The 26558-nt window shown below is 44.7% G+C and overlaps 1 protein-coding gene across 1 annotated transcript in view; it reads left to right on the top strand.

Moving 5' to 3' along the window:
• Window positions 1–26558, top strand: part of MYO16 (myosin XVI) — a 465799-nt gene that overhangs the window by 186007 nt on the left and 253234 nt on the right. The window contains exons 13-16 of the mRNA XM_029938403.1: window positions 776–903; window positions 6122–6227; window positions 13844–13961; window positions 26017–26164. Coding sequence (XP_029794263.1) covers window positions 776–903; window positions 6122–6227; window positions 13844–13961; window positions 26017–26164 — 500 coding nt within the window. The remainder of the gene's footprint in view (window positions 1–775; window positions 904–6121; window positions 6228–13843; window positions 13962–26016; window positions 26165–26558) is intronic.

Raw genomic sequence — 26558 nt, 5'->3', positions numbered from 1 at the left:
CCACAGAGCCCACGCCCCAGGCGGCCATCACAGGAGGGGCACGCTGAGCCTCCAGGCCCTTTTATCTTGTCTGGGCTCGTCCTTCCCTCTTCTCCTGAGCTTTCTAACCTGACATCCTTGAGGCGACAGGCCAGCTACTTTATAAAAGTAAAAAAAAACAAAAACAAAAACAAACCATTTAAGTGTGTCTGATATTTCTTCACGGCTCAGGCACCTCCCTGTCATTTAATGATTTATTCTAATGTCGCAAACTTTACTGGAAATTCAAAAGGACTAAAACTACCGGAACCATGGCAATCCTCATAAATCACTATGTCCCTGAAATTAAGCTAATTTTCATTTTTCTGAGAAATTTGTAGGTTCTTCTGTGTTTCGGCTGCAACTGCTTTCCGTCCAGATTAAAAACCCTTTCTATCTGATGTGACATAAATGAAGTGTCACCACTTCATTGAAGAGACATTGCATTTGATGTAAATCAGCCAGGTTCGGCCTCCTCCACGGGGGTCTGTTACACCGGGCTTTGGTCAGTTGCTCCGCTTAAGGACAGCAGAATCACTGCAAGCCTGCGAACCAAGTCATGAAGGATCAAGGGGCCGCCCCTTTTGAATCAAGGGGCGCCCGTAAACCGCGTGCAAACGGCAAAGCTCCCAAACATTTTGTAGTTTCCCCGAGACCCGAAGTTGCGCACCGTCGGCCTGGGTCTGGGGAGGCGGCCGCGTGGCCGCAGGTCAGGAGCCCGGGCCCTTCTCACGACCCCTGTCCCGCCCGCCCGCAGGTCTCGCGGCTGTACCTGAGCAGCGCGGGGCGGCCGTGCGCCTCGCTGCCGCCGCACATCTACTCCTGCGCCGAGCGGGCCTTCCACCAGCTCTTCCGGGAGCGGCGGCCGCAGTGCTTCATCCTCAGGTGAGCGCAGCCGGCGCGCGGCAGGTGGACGCCGGGCGCCGCGCCGCCTTCCTGGTGGCTACTGTCTGTTCGCCTCCTCGTGTCTTGGCAGTAAGTACGTTTGACTCGTTACAAAGGAGAGACGTGGTTGTGATTCGAAGTAGCCCCGAGTGTGGCTGGATCAATACCAACAAACTTAACCTGAAACTCAATTCATTTGGAAGATTTACCACTTAGAACCAGAGTGTGTTTGCTTTCAAACCTCGGAAGCGGTGGGGAAGGAAAGGCACGGGCGAACCACAGTTCATAGAATGTGGTGCTGCTCAAATACAAAATACGAATCATTTATTACAAGGGTGGGTTTCCCCACCCACTTCTAGGTTTTTATGTTTGCTTGTGTTTTACCCAAAGTACATACCCAGAAGTGTTTTATGCTGAAACATAATGGCAGCATTAGCTCACAATTACAAGATGCTATGACAGTGATTTACACTGGAGCAGAAATTCTTCCCATGTCCCCCCTAGCCCGGCCCTCCACACACACACAGGTCCCGCAAGAAGTGGAGAGTAGAGGTGAAGTGTGACTGTGTACTGGTAAATGACTAAAACGCTATTTAGATATTAAAATAAGATCTGCATTGAGAATTACGTTTCATATTAGGAGAAACTTCTATCAGAGGTGAGTTCTGTAAACCCTCATGGCTCTGCCTGAGTTCTCATCAGAGTGTTGGCTGGAAACAGAACTTGTGAACAAAGCTTTCCACAATTCCTTAAGGTGAAATGAAAGAGAGTAAAAATGGACACCTGCATAGACCCCAAAAGATATTAAATAAAGAAGCACTTTTTAAAATACTTTCTTAAAAGTACTTAAAAGCACTTTTACATTACACTTTGATCAAAAGTTCTCTGGAAGGTGGGATTGATGGTTGCAAACGTCAGTGTTCTGGTTTTCACAGAAGCACGCGAGTCGCTTTCCCCGGACGGGAGAGAGAGACGCAGGCAGCAGGCGAGGCCTGAGCCATCCTGAAATCAAGCTACGCTACTTTTATCTGCTGTGTTGGGTTTTCTAGTATAGCTTTGATGAAAGGGGGAGCACTTTTAAAAATCCATGACATCACAGGGAGTATATAATAGTGTGGGCAATAATGACAACGGATACTTATTAATAACTTAGCACCAGCTCCTCCATCGAAAGTGGATACTCTCCATGAATTCCCTTATTCATTGCTTTAGCATCATGATTTTATGTGTCAGGCGACCGTGTCTTAGAAGGAGTAGCTAGTCCAGGGTCTCACGGTCAGTAAATAGTGAATCTGGGATCTGAGCCCGACAGTGTGAACTAGTAGATGATGATTAATTAGTCTCGGGTCCAGGGGATGCTGAATGGGGGTTGTGAGCCCACAGTCTGGCTTCTGGGGCTGAAGGAAGCTTACCCAGCCTCCCAGCCAGACACCCGTGCCCGGCTCCCCGCTGCGGCCAGCCCAGGGAGCTTTCTGGCAGCCCACCCCAGCCTTCCCTAAAATGCTGGGCACAAATCCATGGATTTTCCTAAATTGCTATTGAATCTGCTTAATTCTTTTGAAGACATAGGTCCTTAGCAAAGTTCTGGGGAGCCAAAAAATTATATCCTTTGGGAATCTGCCTGTTAACAGATTTCACAATATCTAGCAAGTTCTTTTAGTAAAGAAACCTGTTTATCTTTAACCCAGTGCTTTCTACATGAATTTGCTTATAGAGTTGCTTTTCCATATGACTTGCTAATATTCTTCAGAACTGCTGTGTCTCCGGGACATTTTTAAAGGCTAATAATGCCATGTGTCAACCAGTCTTTCTGACAAAAATCTTTTTTTCTTGTTCAGGTTTTTTTTTTTTTTTAAACCTGTTTGTTTTTCAGACAGACAAGACAAAAAGACAAGATTTTAACTTGTTTGTTTTTCAGACAGAGAGAGCAGGGGAGGGGCACACAGGGAGGGAGAGGTCCCCAGCAGGGTCCACCATGGTCCATGCAGAGCCTGATGCAGGGCTCAAACTCACAAACTGTGAGATCATGACCTGAGCCAATATCAGAAGTTGGACACTCAACCAACTGAGTCACCCAGGCGCCCCTGTCCAGGTTTTAAGAAATGAAGAACAAATCTGTGATCACAGGGACTTATTTTAGTCATTCTCTTCTTTCAGGATTAATGTTTTCATATGGCTTCTCTACTTCCTTGATTGTCCTGACTAAGACGAAGGCTTTTAGCATTTAATACACTAAGTCTTTAAAATTTGTAAGTTTAGAACTCAAATAAATACATTGTTTAAAAGATCATAGCAGCACTGTCAACAATAGCCAAATTATGTAAAGAGCCCAAATGTCCATTGACTGATGAATGAATAAAGATGTGGTACACACACACACACACACACACACACACAATGGAATACTACTCAGTGATGAGAAAAGAATAAAATCTTGCCATTTGCAACAATGTGGAAAGAACTGGAGAGTATTATGCTAAATGAAACAAGTCCGTTGGAGAAAGATAGATATCATATGATCTCACTCACATGTGGAATATGAGAAACTTAACAGAAGACCATAGGGGAAGGGAAGAGAAAATAAGATACAAAGGAGAAGGAGGCAAACCATAAGAGATGCTTAAATACAAAGAACAAACGGGGTTGGTGGGGGTGGCGGGAGTTGGTGGAGTGGAGAAAATGGGTGGTGGGCACTGAGGAGGGCGCATGTTGGGATGAGCACTGGGTGTTGTATGTAAGTGATGAATCATGAGAATCTACTCCTGAAGCCAAGACTACACTACACTGTATATTAGCTAACTTGAGAATAAATTTTTAAAAAAAAAGATCGTAGCTGAGAGTCTATTGTGCATTTACAAAGGATAATTTAAGATTTGGAGATCAAAATGCAAATATTCCTGGAATACATGTCCTAAAATTTAGGACTAGACAGGAATTTCTAAATTTTATTTTGAAATTTAAATTTTATGTTTCACTTTTGATAATAATAATAGGCCTTGCCAGCACACTAGGCTTCATCTTGAGGAATAGTTTTTAATAATTTTCAGATCTTTGTCGTGTATTATAACTGAGAGGCTGGTGTTCACCATAATCGATCTTATCTTTAATTTTCTGAAGGCCTTGATGGATGGTTTTAATTAATTGTTAGAGCACACGTGACAAAAATCCATTATCCTGACAGCGTTGAGCAAATCCAAATTAATGTTATGAGCTGAACATACAAGTGACCTGTGGGTAGGGTCTGCCTTGGCCATGTGCAGGTTTAGCAGACAAGGCTGTTCAAACAAGCTTTCCAATTCCTACGGGTCCATGACTGGCATCACCCAAAATCCTTGGTCAATTTCTAGTTTAATCATAGACCAGGTTCTCAGACCAAGGAATGTCCCTTGAACACATCATGCTAGAATTTTAGTTTCAATGTGATATCCTTTCCTGTCCTATGCCATATCGTGTTTTAAATTTCCTCGTATTTTACTCAGAGTTTCAATAAAATATGCCCATTTTGAGATTTTATGAGATGCTTAAAATTTCAAATGACTTTCTCGAGGTAAGAGAATCGACCCATCTCTCCACCCCTGCGTGGAATGATAGCGTGTGCGCAGTGGCAGAGGGCAGGGGCGGCACGCACGTGCCTCCAGCGCAGCCGCACACCCTCGCAGCTGTGCGCACTGCCGCCTCGCTCACCATTGTACATGCCCTGTTTCAGGTTCCAGAATAGATGCCCCGAAAACCTGGTTGAATGTTTCTTGTTGGGTAAAGGCTGCCTCCCGCACTACCCCTTCTCCAAGAATCCACCTACCCCCAAAGTCTTCCCTGGTTTCTTCCACCTGTGGGCACATCGTTTGCTGTGCTCTGGCATGTTAAGTATGTGTTCGTGATGTGCTCCGTGTTCATTTGAGAGCATCCTGGATGAGGGATGGTGGCCCACAGAGCAGTATCCTGCCCCTCTTCAGCTCTGCAGTGGAGCATAGACTCTGGCAAATAGTAGGTCCTCAGTAAATTTCAACCGAAAGAAGGAGCGCCATTTTAAAAAAGAAAATGGTGTTTTCAAGATCCATCCCCAAGTGAATATGAGCAGAATCTCTACAAAAACAAGGTTTATGAACCATCCAATTATTTTACAAAGTAATAGAATAACAAGGAACACAAGTGTGGAAGTGAAACTTCCATCACGAGCAATCTGAATTGTTTCTCCTCTGAAATTAGAAGGTTAAAAGACCATGTCTTTGGACCCAGAAAAGGACCCCCTTACCTTGCATGGTCTCTGGCACCTGCTCTCCTCAGGCTGCCAGACTGGTGGTTCTGGACAGCATTAAAATATTTATGGTCAGCGCCGAGGAGGGGAACGGGGGCATTTTGTTAACAGCTGGAGACTTGAATAAAAGAAGTACATTTCAGCTGCTTCTTTTCTGGCAAACACCCTTTCATCCAATTCACTAGTATGAACACCCAGGGGAGAAACCTGAGAAAGCACTAGTAAATATATATATATTTATATATTTTACTTAAAAATAATTTTAAGCTATCAGATGAGTAAAGACTGTTTTCCTGACCATTCTATCTGGAAACACTAACCACTTTATTTTCTAGAAGACCATTTTGGTATTTAGTAAGTAATAATTGTATTCGAATTTTATGTCAATTCTCTATCCTCTCATATCAGGAATATAAAATAATTATTATTCATAGAAATTGGAAGAGTTATGAAGTATGAGGAACATCAAAAATGTTGTCACTACAGGAAACAAGTCTGGTTAATTCCTGGATTCTCGGCGGATGGAGAACAAGGAACGTCAGGCTGACAGCAGCTGCCTGGCACCTTACTCACTGGTCACATCTGGCCAAGGGAGATGGAATATCTTTGCTGGAAGGCTCTGAGAGCTGTAGCAAGGCCATGTGGTTCCAGGACACGTGCATTCACTGTCCCCTGCGGTCCCCCTCACTTACCTTCATTTATGAAGCTGAGGACAAGACACTGGATGGCAGATGTTCATCAACTTCTCATGTGGTCTCAGGGTCTGGAGCACCGTCAGGCACAAGACCTAGTGTATATGTACTAAATATTTCAGATGAGCAAACCAAAGGGACGAGTTAGATGATACCATACGCTCAGGAAATGTTCTTCTGTCCTTCTCTGTGTCAGGATTGTCACTGCTCATTGAATCGTTGACTACATTCTCCAAAACGCTAAACTTGAGTTTTCTCTGTTTTCTTTCAGTGGAGAAAGAGGATCGGGCAAGTCAGAAGCCAGCAAACAAATATTGAGACACCTAACATGCAGATCTGGATACAGCAGGCCTATGTTTGAGTCCAAATTTAAACACGTAAGTTTCCTGAATGAAAGGAGATATCGTAATAGACCATAAGCTTGACCATCAATTGGTCAAAGTTTGTGGAAATAAAGGAAAAAGAAAAGATTGAGGCCTGATGCAAATCGATGCTGTTCAAGATCTATTTTAAAATATTTTAACATACTCTTTTTTTATATTTGCTCAGAATTGTTGGATTGAAAACATGTAATGTACTACAGATTACTGTTGTTCACATAGAAAGTGCCACTTTCGTGTGTAGATACCTTTGGTGGATAGGCCAGATTAGCACATTTTGTGGGGAAGGATTGAGAGCTGATAGTGAAGTTTCAATGTATGTAAAAGAATTGATAACAAGACAGGCACCTGGGTGGCTCGGTTGGTTAAGCATCTGACTTTGGCTCAGGTTATGATCTCACAGCTCATGAGTTCGAGCCCTGTGTCAGGCTCTGTGCTGATGGCTCAGAGCCTGGAGCCTGCTTTGGGTTCTGTGTTTCCCTCTCTCCCTGCCCCTTCTCTGTCCCTCCTCTGCTCATGCTCTGTCTCTCCCTCTCTCAAAAAAAATGCACATTAAAAAATTGAAAACAAGAAACTCTAATGCAATTGTGGGACAGGTGATGAATCTCCATCCCCAGTATTGACTTGTATGATGTGCTTTGTGTTAGTTTTCGGTAGGCAACATAGTGATTTGATATGTCGTGTATGTATTGCAAAATGATCATCACGGTAAGTTTTCAATCAACAGCCATCACTACACATAGTTAAACATTTTTTTCTTGTGATGAGAACTTTTAAGACTTACTTGCTCAGTGTCTTTAAAATCCACAGAGCAGTTGCTAACTGTGGCCGCCATGCTGTGCGTTACAGCTACGGGACTGACGTATCTTATGACTGGGTGCTCGTACTTTTGACTCCCTTCACCCAATTTAAGAGTGAATTTACGTTATAGTCAGGAACCCTTGCTTTTATTTGAAGACACCTTGCGGTGGTATTTCATCCACCTAAAATATTGCCAAGGTTCAAAGAGGAACCAGAAAGTCCTATTAGCAGCTAAGATAAAGGTCAGAAATTTCACACTGTAAAGCTCAGACATTGTACCCAAGCATCCACCTGGAGGGTGTTCATCCACTGACTGTGTCTTGTTTACACAGACCTGTGGGTTTTTTAGTAGGTCTTCCCTGGCCACAGTAGAGGGGAAGAGCAAACTCAAGAGTTGCTAGAAGGATCCTGCCAGAAGCACATACACTAGGCAGACTCACTAGTAGTGGCTGGGACAGACAGATCATCAATAACCATTCAGGACCATGGTCAGAACCCAACATGCGCTGCCCGGGGAGTCTCCACCTACAGGCCTAACCTTCCAATTTCACTACCGTAGAGAAAGTACCCAGAATAATCCAAGGTCATGATGATTGTTCTTTGCTTGAGACAAAATAGACTCTCAAGTGTGACCTGTTACTGTAGGGGCCTCAGGGTCTTACACTCTGAGCATGCTCATGCTGTCCAGCCCCATGACTGTCACGCCTCATCCAAACCCCACCGGCCCCCCTTCTTACCACATTGACCCTGCCCAGCAGCCTTCCTGGGCATCTCGCAGTGCTCCTCCCCCAAACCTGGCCAGAGCTGGGAGCGGGGGCTCCCAGGTTTCCCCAGCATTCTCCTCCCAGGCTACCCGTCACATAAATGGCAGAATCGCTTTCTCATTTCCACACCAGAAGCCTGGCTTCTGCCTTGATGCCCTGCTTCACCCATGACCACAGCATCCCCTCAATCTGACCTGGTGGCGTTTCTTCTCCAGCCTCATCAAGTTTTCCTGTTCTTATCCTTGCCAAAGCCTCCTTTGAACACCCAGGTGGGACCATGCCACCTCTGTCCCTTACTCATTTATTCAACGATGTCTTAAGTGGCTGCGTGTGCATGTCCCTTGAATTCAGAGACACCGTCTTAGAGCACACCACACGGTAGGAGCTCAGTTTCTATGTGGCACACAAATGAGTACATGACTAAGATATCTAGGATTATTTTCAGCACACCTGGAGACATTGATTATCCCTCAATTCATTTACTTTAATCGTAGCAAATGAGTTCAACATGGATAAACCATTTGTACATCATCGGGACCCTGTAGGTTTTGCTGCGTGTGCCGTGTGTGATGCACAGGAGAGATGGTGTGGTTCCAGTCCCCTCTCTCAGTGCACATTTCCCAGTGGGGTGTGGCACATGTGCCGGATTCGCCTGACAGGTGCACATCTCCCCCTCCACAGTCCCCCCTACACAGGCCTCGCCGGGCATGCATTTGCAGAAAGACGCCTGCCAGGTCATTCTGCAATTGGATATTGAAAGTGTCTGATGACATTGGAATAAAACTTAGCTGCTGTTATCTTAGATTATTCCCTAAAACAAAGCCATCTAAAAGTTCAGATGTTGGGGGCACCCGGAGGGCTCAGTCTGCTGAGCATGGACTTCAGCTCAGGTCATGATCTCACAGTTTGTAAGTTCAAGCCTTGTAATGGGCTCTGTGCTGACAGCTCAGAGCCTGGAGCCTGCTTCAGATCCTGTGTCTCCCTCTCTCTCTCTGAACCTCCCCTGCTTGCACTCTGTTTCTCTCTCTCTCTCCTAAAAAAAAAAATAAACATTTAAAATAAATAAATAAAAGTTCACACATTAAATAAAGACCTAGCAACCCATCACCCTGTGAGAATTGTGCTGTTTGCATTTGGTTTTCTGTCACTGACCTTTCGACTTGTCACTGTGGGCCAGAGGTGTTTCTGCCGTGGTGGTGTGCACATGGGAATGCTCTGGAAATCTTATTTATTTATTAAATCAGTTTTTATTGTGGAGCACCTGGTGGCTCAGTCAGTTGAGCTCAAGTCATGATCTTGCTGTTCAAGAGTTCAGGTCCCACATTGGTCTCACGTCTGTCAGTGCTGAGCCCAATTTGGATCCTCTCTCCCCTTTCTCTCTGCCTCTCCCCGGCTTGTGCTCTCTCAAAATAGACAAAACATTAGTTTTGTGAAAATTTATCTATTATTATTTATTTACTTATTTGTTTATTTAAGTATGCTCCCCATCCAGCACAGAGCCCAGTATGGGCCTTGAACGCATGACCCTGAGATCAAGACCTGAGCTGACTGAGATCAAGGGTCGGACACTTAGACAACTGAGCCACCAAGGTGCCCCGATGTTCTGGAAATTTCAGTATCTGATTCCTCATTTAGAAATGAGAGGAAATTGGGGCACTGGGATGGCTCAGTTGGTTAAGTATCCAACTCTTGATCTTGACTCAGGTCATGATCTCACAGTTCCTGAGGTCAAGCCCCGCATCAGGCTTTGCACTGACAGCACTGAGCCTGCTTGGGATCCCTTTCTTCCTTTCTCTCGGCCTCTCCCCTGCTCGCTCTCTCTCTCTCTCTCTCTCTCTCTATCTCAAAACAAATTAAAATATATAGTTTTAAAAGAAATGAGAGGAATTTCTATTTAATCGATAGTCAGTGTAAGTTTTTTTATATTTCCTATTTTTGAAAAAGACATCCTAAAAAAATTAAATCTGCTGTTACAAATTCTCAAACCTACGCCTGATTCTGGAAATTTCCCTCTTTATGAAGAACGTACCATAAATCAGTTCTGCAGCATTTCAGTGGTGACATATGTGTTCACTAATGACTCTAATTCATAACCATTTATTAAGGTCAAACCATATCCTGAGAACCTGCATAATTATACAGCAGAGCTCAGGATGATTTAACATTTTGGGTTGACTTGAGTAGAATACCATAATTATCTTTGTTCACATACTGTAATATACTGACTACTGACACAGAGGAATTAGACAATTTATAAACAACACAGTTATGGAATAGACTTAAGTTAACTGACAGAATAATGGGCGCTATTGGCCTAATCATAAGGACAGTGTAGTCTCCAATGTAAATTATAGACGAGCAATCATTTATTAAAATGATCCTTGGTGAAAGAGAGGGGCCGTGCAGTTTCTAAAGTGCGTTCTAGATTATGTAAATTGGCTTCGCATTTTAGCTTAAGTAAATGCATTTTAAGTTGCAGTTTTTTAGATAGATATAACTCTTCCAAATCAGCTTCTGGGAATCAATATTATGATATCCATGCAAATTTCAAGGCAAGCCATTTCTAATTCACTTATTTGTTTTATTCATTTTTCATGCCAATTAAGGATGTCTAGCCTCATGAAATAACATTGCTCAGGATTAAGTATGGCTTAAACATCATATCAATTATGCTGTTTTTCTTTTGACGTCCCTCTAAATTACAATCCAGATGAATATCACTCGGTACCTAAATGTCCATCAACTGATTAATGGACCAAAGCATTCTCAGAAATTACCCACAGTTCTTGCACAGCACCCCAGTGTACATGTGGGAATCAAATACATGTATCTAACAAATGTATATGAATCGACTGTAAATCTTCATAGCATCACAGGGTGTCAGTGAAACTCTGTACATCTCAGAGAGGGGCCAGGACGTCCCGCAAAAGGAAAGTCTGATTAAGGAGATGAGTAGCAGAGCTGAGATTCAGTGGAAGCCTTCAAGTTCAGTCCAAGGTGGGGTGAAAGGAAACTGCCTCAGGCCGGCCGGAAGGAGAGAGGCAGGTGAGTTGAGTAGGAAATCGGTTCAGCCAGACCGGATGCTGTGACATTGCTGGGGATCTGGTACACTTGGTTAGGCCATTGCTTCTTTATAGAGAAAGCCATAGGTTTTTAGTCTTAGAAAATACAATAGGTTCACTGCCACCATAATATTAGTGCATAAGGCTTAGTGGTAAAGCTATTAAAACCTTAGAAACAAAAACCTCACACAGTTGTAAATAGAAAAAAAAAAACTCATACCAGTAAAATTTGAGTTGGTGACTACCTAAGAAATTTACACTCTCTTCCTTTTACCTATATTTTTGTTTAAAGTTTTGTTATTTTACCACATTCTCATTATTTTCTTTCAGAGTTAATGTGTGCAGTAAAACAATAATCAGTTTTGGGATTTTTTTTTCTTCTTGGTATTTCTCTTAACACATTTGCTTAGTGCCACCTATTGGCCAAGTGGAAAATCAAAGATAAAAAGTGTTATTTACTGCTCAGCAATGAGAAGGAATGAAATCTTGCCTCTTGCAGCAGCATGGATGGAACTGGAAGGTATTAGGCTAAGAGAAATAAGTCAGTCAGAGGAAGTTTCACTCATATGTGGAATCTGAGAAACTTGACAGGTGACCATAGGGGAAGGGAAGGGAAAATAAGATAAAAACAGAGAGGAAAGCCAACCATAAGAGACTCTTAAATACCGAGAATAAACTGAGGGTTGTGGGCGTGGGGAAAATGGGCGGTGGGCATTGAGGAGGGCACTCGTTGGGATGCACACTGGGTGTTGTCTATAAGTGATGAATCACTGGGTTCTACTCCTAAAGCCAGGACCACACTATGTTACCTAACTTGGAAATTTTTTAAAAATAGCATTTCAATACCTTAGTCAATATTTCAATATCAAGCCCGTATTCTTAGGCTTGAATTATGGACAGCGGTGCACAATGAACGATTGGTTGCCATGTGAGCTTTTGCATTTTGTCCGATAGTTTTCGATTTCTGTAATGTCGTGGCTTAGATGCCCTTATTGTCATTCTAGCGCTCAAAGCCTGGTAACGCACTGATGAAGCAGAGAGATTTCCTGGGTTTGAATTCCAGTTGCACTATTCACAAGCTGAGCCTTGGGGAAGTTACTTAATCCCTCAATTCTTTCCTATAAGATGGAGGCACAGTTGTTGTTTTTTTAGCTTTTTATGTTTTCTTTATTTTTGAGATTGAGACAGACAGAGCATGAGCAGGGGAGGGGCAGAGAGAGAGGGAGACACACAGAATCGGAAGCAGGTCCAGGCTCTGAGCGGTCAGCACAGCTGAAGCTGGATGCTTAACCGACTTAGGCTCCCAGGCGCCCCCTTTTGTGTCTCTATAAAATAACAACAAAGCAGTTTATTTTCAGATATAGCACCAAAATAACTAGAAGCCAGAATCCTTTAAAAAAATTCATTCTGACCCTTTTTAAAATCAATTTTAAAATAATTATTTAATGTAAAGGGTGAAGGATGTATTCAATCTGAAGAGAAACCAGATATATGTGTTGAAAAATATGATTTATTTACACTATCAATTCCATGATATGCTCATTTAGTATTGAATAATTGGAAAGACAGCAAAATGCAGGATCTTTATAAATACCATATCAGATTGTTTTTCAGAATACACATCAGAATACTGTTATGATCTTTAAAACGAGGTTATTACAAAGAGACCTAAACCTACATGTTTCCTCCAAAAGTTCAAAAACAGATCTTTTGGTCAATTTTACTATTACCACAACTTTTAGCACTTTGGAATTGTGATTAGCATCAAAGTAGTGTTTTGTAATTTTTCAGTTTATAAAATACCTCCAGGTGAACTGAATGCCTTAGTAGATCAGCATTCAGAAACTTAAAAAGTAGTAGCCAAGTTTTTTTTTTAACTTAGAATACGATTCTCAAAAGGACAATCACCAGAGATTATAAAGAACCCCCTGCATCGATGAGGTCATGTATTTGTGTGCTCCTGAGTGGGGTTGGTGCGTGGACTGCTTAGATTTTCATACTTTTTGGAGAATCCCTTGGTCAGCATCATTATTATAGACACAATCAATTGTGAGAAGAAATGGTGTGGGTTTTTTTTTTTTCCTCTATAGTCAAGGTTTAAGGAAACAGGGCAAGAAAGAATTTCAGATGCTAGGGTTGATCTACAGATCTTTGTTAATAACATTAACTTAAAAAATTTTTTTATCTGTTTTTTATTTATTTTTGAGAGACAACGTGAGCAGAGGAGGGGCAGAGAGAGAGGGAGACACAGAATCAGACGCAGGCTCCAGGCTCTGAGCTAGCTGTCAGCACAGAGCCCGACTCGGGGCTCGAACCCACGAACTGCGAGATCATGACCTGAGCCGAAGTTGGATGCTCAACTGACTGAGCCCCCAGGGGCCCCAGCATTAATTTTTTTAAGTTTATTCGTTTTTGAGAGGGGGAGGGGAGCGGGAGAGAGAGAGAATGAGCAGGGGAGGACAAGGAGAGAGGGAGACACAGAATCAAGAGCAGACTCCAGGCTCTGAGATGTCCGCACGGAGCCCAATGCAGGGCTCGAACTCACAAACTCTGAGATCATGACCTGAGCTGAAGTCAGACACTTAACAGACTGAGCCGCCCAGGCGCCCCTAATTTGTTGGTTTTAAAAGAAATTCTCACCGTTGCTTATACTAAATCGAATTGCTTCCCTCCAAAACCACAAAAGCATTTCTACTGTTTTATTAAGTCTAGACGCTCATGTAACATGTGTGAGTTGATTATGTTTGTGTGAAGGGTTAGCAAGGCCACGTGAAAGCCCCTGGGCATCATTATCTTCTTAACATTCAGAGACAGAGGATGGAAGTAGTTTGCAGTCGAGGAAAGAGTGACTTTAAAAATTCAACACAGTATCTTCCCAACAACAGAGAGCCTCCTAGAAGATCCAACATCCCCAGGTCTCTGCTGCCGTTCCGCAGTTTTATTTGTAAAAACGAGTCGCTCAGTCAATGTTTCCATTTTGCAACAGGTCATATGCATCTTGGAAGCCTTCGGGCACGCCAAGACCACCCTGAACGACCTGTCCAGTTGTTTCATAAAGTACTTGGAGCTACAGTTCTGCGAGAGGAGGAAACACCTAACAGGAGGTAAGTGGGACATAAACGAAGCAGGTCTCAGGAGCTGCCGGCAGGGGGCAGAGCGACACCGGGCATGGCGACAGCAGTGTGTGCGTGTGTATGTGTGCGCGCGCGCGCACCTGTGTGCATGTGTGTCTGCGCCCCTGAGATTTCAGGTTCAGAGTTCAGAAGTTCTTGTGACTTGAGGCATAACAGCAAGGTGAGGGGCATCTTTTCAAGATGATTCTTGCATAAACTATCTCATGCGGCACCCCGCTGAAAAGAACTGAAATGAATCATTATTGCCGAACATAGAAATGTTCCCAATTGAAGTAAATTATGACTCGAGAACATAATTCCTTCATACAACAGACATCGAAATCCATTTTAAATAAAAGTGAATGTATAGTTTTAAAATGAGTGAATTCAATCAAAACATCAAAATAAGCACCCAACTAAAGCCAAACGGCACTATTTGTTTTTTGGCTTAAATATTTAATGTGTACTATATTAAAAGCTCTTATTTAAAGTTAAACTAAAATATAAAAATGAACTAGTTTAGAAATCACCTGGGATTTTACATTTTTCTAATCAAAACAGATTATCCATGCAGATTCATATAATTGTAGGTGGGGCACCCACGCACTTGGAGGAATCAAGTATTGTAAAAACTTTAATAGCAGCCATCAGCACACCGATAATCAATTGCGAAGTGTAATAATTTTCAAAAAGAGATCAATCCTATTTGGTGTTTTCACGTACCCTTCAGGAAACACAAGTTGGTTTTAACCACAACTTAGAAACAGAAAGGTGGGGCGCCTGGGGGGCTCTGTCGGTTAGCTCAGTCAGTCCGACTTCAGCTCAGGTCACGATCTCAGAATCAGGAGTTCGAGCCCCGCATCGGGCTCTGTGCTGACAGCTCAGAGCCTGGAGCTGCTTCTGATTCTGGGTCTCCCTCTCTCTGCCCCTGCTCACACTGTCTGTCTGTATCTCTCTCCCAAAAATAAACATTTTAAAAGAAACAAAAAGGCTGCATGTTGCAGTGTCAAAGCCCATTATTGCTAAACGAAATTTGAAGAAAAAACTGCGTGAAAGGAGTAACAAAAGGTAACTTTAGGTGTCAAAATTAGCAGTTTTAATTCTGCAGTGGGAAAGTTATGTCTTAAAAAACCCGTGGCTAAGAGCTCACGTGAAGGCCCACCGTTTAGGAGACCTCAGCGAGGACATGTCCCCGCTGTCAGGTGCCGTTTATAGCGGTGCAGGGAACGTGGCCCTCCCAGCGGGCCCTTCGGCTCCGCCCCACGGCCTGGGCTCCGGGGACCGCAGCAGATGGACGCTCAGGGCGCGGGAGGCTCCGGGGACCCAGGACACCGGGGGCCTTGCTGTGCACACAGGCCTGCCGGCTGCGCTCTGCATTTAACATGCGTCCCAACACACTCTGCCCGCGGGGCGCGGGGGAGAGACTGCCCGCCGGACAGCACCCCTGACCTTGGGTTTTCCGGAGTCGGGTCCCCTGTGCCAAGGCAGAGGTTATCTCTGCGGGTCTTGCCCGTTGCTAATTTAGTTGACCTTTTCCAGCTAGAATCCAGTCTGTCTCCGGCAGTGTCCATCCCCTGTGCGTGTGCGGGGGCCGCTCCCCGCCGTGGACCGGCCGCCCCGCGTCCCCACGTCCACGGCCGCTCCCGGGGCCCCTGCAGGCGGTGTGGGGTCACGGCGGGCCCAGCCTCCCCGACCCCGGAGCCCTCCGCAGGTGCACCTGCAAACGTGGGCGCCTTCTCAGGGCAGCTCCGAGTGTGGCCCGCCCTACCCCAGGGAAAGCAGCAGGCCGGGCCGTTGCGGGGGAGGGGGGTGCACCCCCGCCTCTCTGCACCTCGTCTCATTTTCCTGCTCATCCGCTTCTCCTTAGCAACCTTGTTTGCTCCCTCTCGCCCCAGCTTGTTAGTTTGCCAGCTTTCTGCTGTGTTCCTTTAAAAATCGGGCCAAGTGATTTTTCTGGTGGTTCTGTGTTCTTTTTTGATTACTTTTATTATTTTTTTAATGTTTTATTTATTTTTGAGAGAGAGAGAGAGAGAGAGAGAGAGAGAGAGCATGAGCAGGGGAGGATCAGAGAGGGAGACAGAATCCGAAGCAGCTCCAAGCTCTGAGCCAGCTGTGAGCACAGAGCCCGACACGGGGCTCGAACCCACAAACCATGAGATCATGACCTGAGCTGAAGTTTCACGCTTAACCGACTGAGCCCCCCAGGCGCCCCTTGATTACTTTCAAGAACACACCCCGTACTGCTAAACAAACAGAGCGAGAGCTGCTGAGACTGTATCACTAGGGGCGGAGGGCTTGGATCTAGCAGACAGAGCTCGGCACTGCATTCCCTGGGTGGAAGGGAAGCCGTGAACTGTGTGTGCAGAAGATGTGCATCGGGAGACGGAAAGTGCAAGCCTTTGGGGCTGTTGAAATGCAAGACTGGAAACGGAGACGTCTCCGTGGAAACACAGCCAAGAGCCTCCCTACCGCGCGGGGAGGGTCTGGGGAACGAAGATCTGATTGTGAGCCCACAGTGTTGGTGGGTGCTCTGGAGAGGAGGTGTCCTCCCGGAGCGAGGCCTTCCTCGTGGGGCACCCCCCGTCTCGCCCCACGCTGGCGGTACTCCGGGAGGGAAGGGCGTAGACCCGGCCAGAGCTCCCAACAGTCAGTGTCGAGGGGGCCTGGGCGACCTGGTTCTAGAGACACTGGCTGGTTCTGCACATTGTAGAGGCGGCACTCCAAGCACCTGCTGACGGGTGAGCAGGGTCCGGCGCCCAGGGCAGTGACTGGATGGGCTTGTGGTCTCCCGGTGCCTGTCAGCATGGAGGACTCCACGTGGGACTCTGCAGTGTGACCGTGCAGGACCCACTCGGGCCACACAGGACAGGCTCGGTGGCTTCGAACAGAAGTCTGCGGTCGGCAGGATGGTGCGCTCTTGGGGGTTGCTGGAAGAGAGTCCTTCCTCGCCTTCGCCGGCGGCTGTCGGTTCCTGCCGGAGCCCGGTGCCTGCCAGCTCCCGGCTGCAGCACTCAGGTCTCCGCGGGGCAGGCCACAGCGCTGGCCCCGGGTCCCTCTCCTCCTGTAATCGCTGGTCGTACTGCAGTGGGGTCTGTCCTGCTCCAGTGTGATTCTGTCTTTTCTAAAACATCTATCTGATGTTTTGTTGGACTCGTAGGTGCCATACTGCTGTATCGTTAGTTCAAAAGTAAATTCGACTCGGGCGCCTAGGTGGGTCAGTCGGTTAAGCATCTGACTCTTGGTTTCAGCTCATGTCGTGATCTCACGGTTCATGGGATTGAGCCCCAGGTTGGGCTCTGAGCTGCCAGCACTGGGCCTGCTTGGGATTCTCTCTCTCTCCCTCTCTCTCTCTCTCTCTCTCTCTCTCTCTCTCTGTGTCTCTCTGCCTCTCACCACCCCACCCCCCGGAGTCTCTCCAAATAAAGAAATAAACATTATGTGACACAGCCCTCTGCCATCTTTGGAAGTACAGGTCACAAGGCACAAATCATTCTTCAGCAGGGCCGCGCGGCGGTGCAGAGGGCCTCCCACAGGCTGGAGCTCTGTGTGGGCCTTGGGCGAGTGTCCCTCACCCTCTTTTCCCAACTATAAAACTAGACACCAGGGCATTTCCGCATTGTTTCACTTTAAAAAAAAAGTTTATTTCTTCATCTTGAAAGAGAAAGAGCAAGGGAGCAGCAAAGAGAGGGAGGGAGGGAGAGACTCCCATGCCGGCTCTTGGCTCTCAGCACAGAGCCCGACTCGGGGCTCGAACCCACAGACTGTGAGACCATGACCTGAGCCGAAGCCGGGAGTCAGACGCTCCACGGCCTGAGCCCCCAGGCGCCCTGCCTCGTTTCACTTCATTGGAGAGAAACTACTTTTGAAGTTGAAGGTTTCTTAGGCTGATTCCGGAGGCCACCAAGGGTTTGCTGTCACTGCCTGTCACTGTGAAGAGGGCGGGCAGGGCCGAGACGGCGGTGGGGACCTGGGTGAGCCTGCGCCTCCTCCACGCACCCCTGCACCCGGCTCAGCCAGCGCGCTGCGCGCCAGGTCCCTGCTGGGGTGACCCGTCGGAGCCCAGCTCGCAGGCTTGGACTGCATTGGGCAACATGAGGTTCAAAGCCGAAAGGTGCCCCCTGTCCTGTCACTCCTGGCTACCTGCCGGGTGTCTCCTCCTCTGCAGCGTGTGCGTGGGGAGGCTTTCAGAAGGTCACAAGTCCCAGGAAACACGGGGTTTTAGTGGGTTTCCTCACACACTCGTATCCATGACACCACAAGCCGTGGCTTGAAGACGCTCAGACTCCAATACGAGGTCGTTTAGCTTAGACTTCAACACTTTGGAGACTGCGAACGTCGGCTCCTTTCGATTTTTAAGTTTCCCATCCTTATATTGAAATTCAGTCAAATTCTATTTCTGTTGTGATCTCTTTAGAAATAAGCTTTTACCTATATCTAAAGCTTTCTTCTGCACCTTCGTGTCAATTAATGTGTTCTCTGCAAGACGCTGACTGATTTCACTTGGATGTGCTGCAGCCCCCCTTAAAGTCTGCTGCTCCCCATTCTGCCAGTGGCTTTGGCACGCTTCACCTGTCCTGTCCTTTGGTCATTTATACCCCAGCACAAACCGATATGACTGCGCGTGGTGGCGTTTTCAGGCTCCCGGACGCCCCAGTCTGCGGGCACAGCTGGGTCCCCGTCACAGAAGTGGAGTCAGTGGCTCCGTCCTGCCTCGCCCCGTTTCTGGCAGCAGCTTGCTATCCCTGGCCGTCTCTCCAGGCCCTCGCTGCTGCCCAGTGGGTCTCGCGTCCTGGGGGTCTTTGGTGGCCCCACAGTGGTGACTCCCTCCTCCTCAGTGAGCAGAGGACCTTTCTGCTCCGACTTCTGGTGCCTGGGTGCCCCGCTGACGCTCTCTGTCCCCACGTTTTCTGAACTTAGCCTTGTGTAGAACACCCTTCCCTCCAAAAGACACAAACCCAGCCCACTTGGTGGTTTTCAGACGAGTTTTTCTTCTAAGCTGCTGCCTCCTTTAAGTGCAAGCGTGAATCAAGGAGATAGCCCACTTCGTGGCTCGGTTGACATCGGAATCAGCCGTGACGTCAGGCCATTTCCCCGGAGTTCGCGTAGCCCCCCCGCTGGTCTGCTCACACGTCAAGTCCAGGACTGGGGCCTCTCCTCTCAGAACAGCCCACGGGCCCCTACGCCCGGGTCCTCCCCACCGGCCCACCTCACCCCTCCCTGCCCCATCCTCTGGCCTCACGGGACTATTGATGTTCCTTGGTGGTGAGACCAGGGTGTGGGTTTTCCTCTCTGCTGCCTGGGGGAGGGGGACGCTTCCCTCTTGTCCTGGGAAGTGCAGCCTCTTCTCACTCTACTGGGTTCCTTCCAGGTCACTTCTTCTGAGAAACCGTCTTCTTCCCCAAACCTTCTCTCTAATGTGCCCCCTGGATCCCAGCTTCCTTCGCTGTGGACCTGGCTCTTTCCCTCTTTCTTTCACAGCACTTGTCGAACTCTGAAAGGTCCTGCTCCTAGTGTGCCCGGTTGGTTGCTGTCTGTTTCTCCTGTTGGGGGCACCGATCTGGTCTGTCCTGCCCAGAGTCTGCGGTCACTAAGTACTTGTTGGGGTTGATGCATTTGAGGAACGGAGGTAAAAAGCCAATAAAATGAAGCAGCTGTTCCTCACATTGGGGAGGACTTTGTGTAAAGGCTGCGTGAACTCATTCATGTCCACAGGGATCATGTATTATTGAAAATGTAAATCAATAAGGAAAGTTAATGATGTTTAACTCTGGATTTTTTAAAAATTAAAGCCCGTTTCTCTTCATCACAAGAAAACTGTGGGAAGAATGGAACTACATTCTGCTTCCTCAGTGCCCACTGGTGGAGCACGGGGTGTGGACAGGCTACAGGCGGAGGAGGCACAGGTCCGGCGTGTGGGAAGTAGATGCTTGGCTCCTGTCTTCCCTGCGTCCTGAAGACACGCACATCTATTTATGGAAACTGAAATGGGGGCTCCTGGGGGCTCAGTCAGCTCAGTGTCTGACTCTTGGTTTCAACTCAGGTCACCATTCCAGGGTTTGAGGGACTGCGCCCGGAGTCGGGCTCTGTGCTAATAGCGTGGTGCCTGCTTGGGACTCGCTCTCTCTGCCCCTCCCCCATTCATATGCGCTTGATCTCTCTCTGTCTCAAAATAAATAAATAAAGGTTAAAAAAATAGAAACTGAAATTTACTAACAATCAAATATCTCCCAATATGTAAGCCAGGCCCATGCTATCCACTTGGGAATCTTTTAAACTTACAGTTAAAACAAATGAGATGGAAACTCTGTTCTGGCTTTTGCTTGTGTCCTTTCGAAAACAATCCAGAGGATCGTCTCCATTGTCATGATGAGCGTTATCGAAGACCCTTCGGTGTGTGGTCTCAACGGGACATTCTTTTAGAAGTTTCAGAGGGGCTTTGGTGATTTATCCCCTTTGAGGAGGGGCATCCTTAGTGGTGATGAGCTGCTTGGGTTTGCTCGAAAAGGCCTACGAGAGAGTTTGAATGAGTGTCGTCTGAAAAGTCCCGGCACAGAGCCTGTTGCACTGCGGGTACGTTGAATGGCAGCCCCCTCCTCTTGGGGGCCACAGAAAGCCCGGGACCTTTCTAATGGGGCAAAGACAAACGTGGACATTAACAGCATCGCAGTCAGGACCGAGAGCCACACTTGGGCTCCTGTAAGGCCCCTTCTCGTATACCACCCCTCCTGTTAACCTTGAGTAATGAAGTCAAAAGAAGCACATAAGCATGGAAGAGAATATTTGGATATTTTAATTAAGCAATAGCATGCTTTTGGTGACTGCCAGTTGAAGACACGATGATCATGAAGACATGATATGTCTCCAGGAAGACAGCCTAACTGGTCATGATTTATAACTAGAAGGGTGGGGCATGGTGACAGTGAGTGCTGGAAGTTTCTGGAAGTCCCTGGGAAGGGCGTGAGGAGCAGGTATTTGTCTTTTCTGAAGGAGAGGAGATCTATTTTCTCCATTTTCTTTAGTAATTGAACAAAAGTTGGTACAGTTCTATAAGATATCTTACTGTGCATTATGTCATATATAATCAGCAAATATCTATATTTGTGCCAGAACTTTCTGAGAAACATATTTATATATAGATTTCTGGAAAGAGGATCATAGGTGGATTTTAGTCAGAATATTCCTTAAATAAATTAATTTTTAAAACATACAAGTCTTGAGAAGTCAAAAAAAAAAAAAAAAAACCCAGTTAGCCGGAAGTCTCCGTGTGTGGACATTTCTATGAATGAGTCAAACCCCGTTAACTCCGTGCCTGTCATTTTCTTTCTATTATGTCAGTGTCACTTCAGACACAACAAAAGACTGGCGCTTTCTCCATTTGGAAGAATATTAGAGTCTCAAAGAAATCAGAATTTTTGGTTGTTTTGTGTTCTCTTCTAGCTAAGAGCCTCTTTCAAGATACTTTTTTTTTTTCCCAAAATCCTACTGATCAGAATCCTGCTAACCCACAGCAATTTTATTCTCTGCGGGAGATGAGCTAACTGGCATGATTACTAATTGCTCCGGTTTTGAATTTAGATTAAAGGTATTGAAGTCACTCTATAATGTGGAATTTGATTAGTTTTGAGAGCGCTCTAAGTGAGGCTGGTGTGTTGGCTGCCACAAAGGGCCGCAGGGCAGACCTCTCTCTGAATAGAGAAGTGTGATGGCCAGAGGTCCATGGCCCTCCCGAAATTTCTGTAGTTGACGACAAAAGAATAAGGAAAAGGAACAATTATGGAAGCTTATTTCCTACATGTACAGACTTATTAAAAATCTCCCCTTGAGCAGAGTTACTATTGTTCATATTAAATGGAAAATGTTCTTAGCAAATAATTTGCTTAAAAGAGAAAAAATCAGACGAAAGAGTGTCATAATTAAGATCTCTTCTTGAAAGTATCACCTGATTAAAGACTCAAGGAGAAATGGAAAAGCACCACCATTTTCTAATTTTAACATCACCTTTCGGCAACTAATTAAAGGGATATTTTGAAAGAGTTTTATGCACGTAGAGCAACGTTTCTAAAAGGTTCCTAATAAGACATCTTTCCTTAACAAGAAGTGCTCATTTTGAGGTTGTCTTTTGCACCGGCCACCACTCAGACAGGCTGATTTGACCACTTAACTGAACTTTAGCAGAGAAAAAGCATGTAGCAGGGGACCATCAGTTCAAGTAGATTTGCTGTGTAAAACCTAAATTAAGAGACCTCACATTTGTTTTTTACTTTTAGAGGCTGGACTCTAGAATAATTATTTGCAGACTCATTATAGTAGATGATGTTTCTAATTCAAATGTAGGAAATAAATACATCCATTTGACTCCCTAACAACTGTTGCCTTTTGACCCCAAATAATTACTGACCTTGAATCTTTACTTCAAAGCGGAAAACTACAGTAATTCACAGCTGCATTTGACATTGAATGCTTCATTGTTTACTGACCATTCATAATGGTAAGAATAAACCTAAATTCCAATAAAAAGAATAGTTCAGAAAAACTACAAGTTTTAGCCTGACAAACATATTGCCATAAGTGTTGTTTTTAATTTTTTTAAGTTTAATTTTTATTTTTGAGAGAGAGAGAGAGACAGAGGGGGAGCAGGGGAGGGGCAGAGAGAGGGAGACACAGAATCCGAGGCAGGCTTCAGGCTCCGAGCTCTCAGCGAGAGCCCGATAAGCAGCACAAACTCGCGAACCTCAAGATCCTGACCTGAGCCACAGTCAGACCCTCAACAGACTCAGCCCTCCAGGCGCCCCGGTCGCAAATGTTAACTGAGAGCAGTCTCTCTGTTGGGGGTCCTGTCTCCAAAGCAGAATCACGATTGTGTCTCCAGGCTGCCTTCTCTCACCGTTGTTCAACAACATGTTTTTGGGATGTGGGTTATTTTCATTTATATTCTAGTAATGTTTAACAGCAGAAACTCCACACAGGGAATGTTGGGTATTTTGCTACTGTACATGTGAGGTCACAACAAACTAGGAAGATGGCCAGATACCATTCAAGCTGGCCATGTGCTCTTATACACACGTCCCCTGTCTTCCTCTGTAACTGGGATGTCACCTTTATTCTTGAAGCATCTGTTCCATTATCTACCACTAGGCTCTAAACCATGGCTTGGCTCCTTTAAATAATTTCAATATAGGTCTTGAAACTTGCCAGTATACCTTCTATATATCAAATAGTATCTGCATAAATTCAAGTCATATTTGCTTTTGCTTCAGTGGGTTTCTTCCAGGGTTTTCAGCAGTGAGACACTATTGTCTGTCTCTGGTCTTTGTATAGTGTGGCCATAGACACTTGTGATCTGGTTGATAGTCATACTTACTAGGATCTGTAGCAGAGCTCTTTATAATCAATATCTGTTTCTATATACCATAGCAATACAACTCGTGCTTTCAAATTGTAAGATATTAATGACAAAAATTCTAAAACTTTTTTTGGTGCCTTTGTTATACCCAGGGACATGTCTTATTTCAGATTATATTTTTAAAGTTATGTGTTGGGTCAACGACAAAATAAGAATGTCCCCTCTCACTACTTGCTTTCAACATTGTACCAGAAGCCCTAGCTAATGCAATAAGACATGAAAAAATATACATGGATTAGAAAGAAAGAAATAAAACTGTCTTTGTTCACAGAGGACATGACTATCTCTGTTGAAAACTGGAAAGAATCAGTAACAAAAATCTCCTGGAACTAGCAAACCATTATAGCAACGTGGTAGGACATGGAGTTAACATGCAAAAGTCAGTTGCTTTCTTGTATATAACAAGAATGAACAATTGGAATTTGACATTAAAAACACAATATTACATCCACAACTACAAAAAAAAATAAAATACTTAGGCAAAAGTCTAACAAAATATTTATAAGATCTTTATGAGGAAAACAAAAAAAAAATAGAGGGAGAGCTAGTCAATGTTTGCGGGTAGGAAGGCTTAATATTGTTAAGGTGTCAGTTTTTCCCAATTTGATCTATAGGTTCAACACAATCCTAATAGAAATCCCAGAGAGTTACTCAGGGATATTGACTTAAAATTTATATGGAAAGTTAAAAGATCCAGAAAAGACAAGACAACATTTAAAAAGAAGAACAAAGTTGGAGGATTGGTGCTACCCAACTTCTAGACTTACTCTACAGCAGCACGAACCAAGACAGAGTGGTACTAGTGAAAGAACAGACCAATAGGTCAAGGGAACAGAGTAGAAAGCCCAGATACACCCAGGTAAATAACAGTTAACTGATCTTTCACAAAAGAACAAAGGCAGTTTGATAGAGAAAGGATAGCCCTTTCGACAAATTATACTGAAACAGCAGAACATCCACATGCAAAAAAAAGACTTGAAATGGATCATAAATCTAATAGAGAAAACAAAACTATAGGCACGCCTGGGTGACTCAGTTGGTTAAGCATCCAACTTTGGCTCAGGTCATGATCTCACGGTTTGTGGAGTTCTAGCCCTGCATCAGGCTCCGCACCATCAGCCTGCTTGGGATTCTCTCTCTCCCTCTCTGTCTCAGCCCCTCCCCTGCTTGCGCTCACTCGCTCTCTCTCTCTCTCTCTCTCTGTCTCTCTCGAAATTAATTAACTTTAAAAACTATCAAACTTTAAAAGATAATATAAGAGAAATTGTAGGTGACCTTGAGTTTGGCAATGATTTTTTAATATAACACTAAAAACAGCAATTCATGAAATAAATAATTGATAAGCTGGACTTCATTAAAATGAAAAATGACTGTCCTGTGAAAGACACCATTAAGAGAATGAAATGATGAGCCACAGAGAAGGGTAAATATTTGCAAAAAAAACCACATCTGATAATGGACTTCTAACTAAACCATGCACTGAACACTTAATACTCAGCAATAGGAAAAGAAACAACCCAATTTAAAAAATGGGCTAAATGTCTGGCCACCGCATGAAATAAGATACACAAATGAAAACTACAACAATGAAAAGATTTCCACATTGTAGATCAGGCAGGAAACGTGAATTAACACAAAAATGAAATACCACCGCAAACGTATTAGAATGTCTACAATTCAAAACATGGACCCCACCAAACCCTGGCAAGGAGGGGGCCAACAGGAACTCTGGTTAATTGCTGTGGGAATGCAAAATGGCACCGCCCCTGGGGCAGACGGTTTGGTGATAGTTTTCAAAGCTGACCATAGTGTTACCGTGTGATCCAGGAATCACACTCCCGGTATTGACTCAACTGAGCTGAAAACCTATGTCCACACACAATGCGGATACAAATGTTTATAGCAACTTTATTCATAATCGCAAACACTGTAAGCAACCAAGGTGTCCTGTGATAGGTGAGTGGATAAATGAACTAGTACATTCACATGGTGCACATTATCCACTGATTCAGGAAGGGAGCTATCAAGCCATGAAAACACAACGAACCTTAAATATATATTTTTGAATAAAAGAAACCGAAGTGATTACAACCTGAGAAGTTTGCATACTGTATACTTCCAACTGTGTGACATTCGGGCGAGGTGAATCTGTGGGGTCAGTAATACGAGAGAGGGTATCAGGGGTTGGGGGGAAGGAAGGGGTGAATGGTGGGGTGTGGGATTTTTTTGGCAGTGAAATTACTCTCTATGTTACTGCACTGGTCGATACACGGTATTATGAATTTCTTAAAACCCATCGAGTGTACAAAGAGTGAATATCAACATAAATGTACATACTTAATAATAAAGTGTCAATATTGGCTCATCAATTTTAACAAATTTCCTACACAAACACAAGGTAATAATAGGGGAAACGGAGTGTTGGGGAGGAGACAGGAGGTGTGATGGAGTTCTCAGTATTTTCTGCTTGATTTTCCTGGAAACCCAAAAACTGTTCTAGCAGATAAAGCCCAAGAAACTTTGCAAAAGGTCCGTATTTGAAAACAACCGCATTATTATCTCTTGCAGTTCATTAGTATGTGTAAATTTATGGCAATGAACCTTGTAATGCATTTGACAGAATCCTTTTTTTTTCTCAACCAGCCAGAATTTATACTTACATGCTCGAGAAATCCAGACTTGTTTCACAACCTCTTGGCCAGAGCAATTTTCTCATTTTCTACTTGTTGATGGATGGGTTATCTGCTGAAGAAAAATACGGACTTCACCTTAATAATTTATGTGCGCACCGGTAAGTGACAGCGTATTTTCTACGTAGTAGTTCCGTCCTGAAGTAGGGGTGGCATTCACCGTCTTAAATTCTCTTCTGATTCTTCACAGAGGTGGTGAGTCAGAGAGAAAACTTGGGTCCTTTTAGGTTACAACCATCTGTAACAGGATTGTAAGTTTTTTGAGTGTTTAGGTGTGTGTATGTATTATCTTATGTTTCAATTTTCCTAGTTTTCTGATCAGAATGAATTCGTTAGTGTATATGTAAAGTTTTCTGTTCCTTTGGGTATTTTGGATATAACATTAGTTATGCATTCCTAACCTTCAGTAGTCTTTTGAAATAATGGGGAATATTATTTGGCAATCAGTATTCTTAGGAACAGATGAAATTGCATACTGGATTAAGACAAGCAACA

This window comes from Suricata suricatta, chromosome 4, assembly GCF_006229205.1.
Source record: "Suricata suricatta isolate VVHF042 chromosome 4, meerkat_22Aug2017_6uvM2_HiC, whole genome shotgun sequence".
NCBI lineage: Eukaryota > Metazoa > Chordata > Mammalia > Carnivora > Herpestidae > Suricata > Suricata suricatta.
Note: the sequence above shows the minus strand (reverse complement) of the source record. Positions and strands in the feature narration are given on the sequence as shown.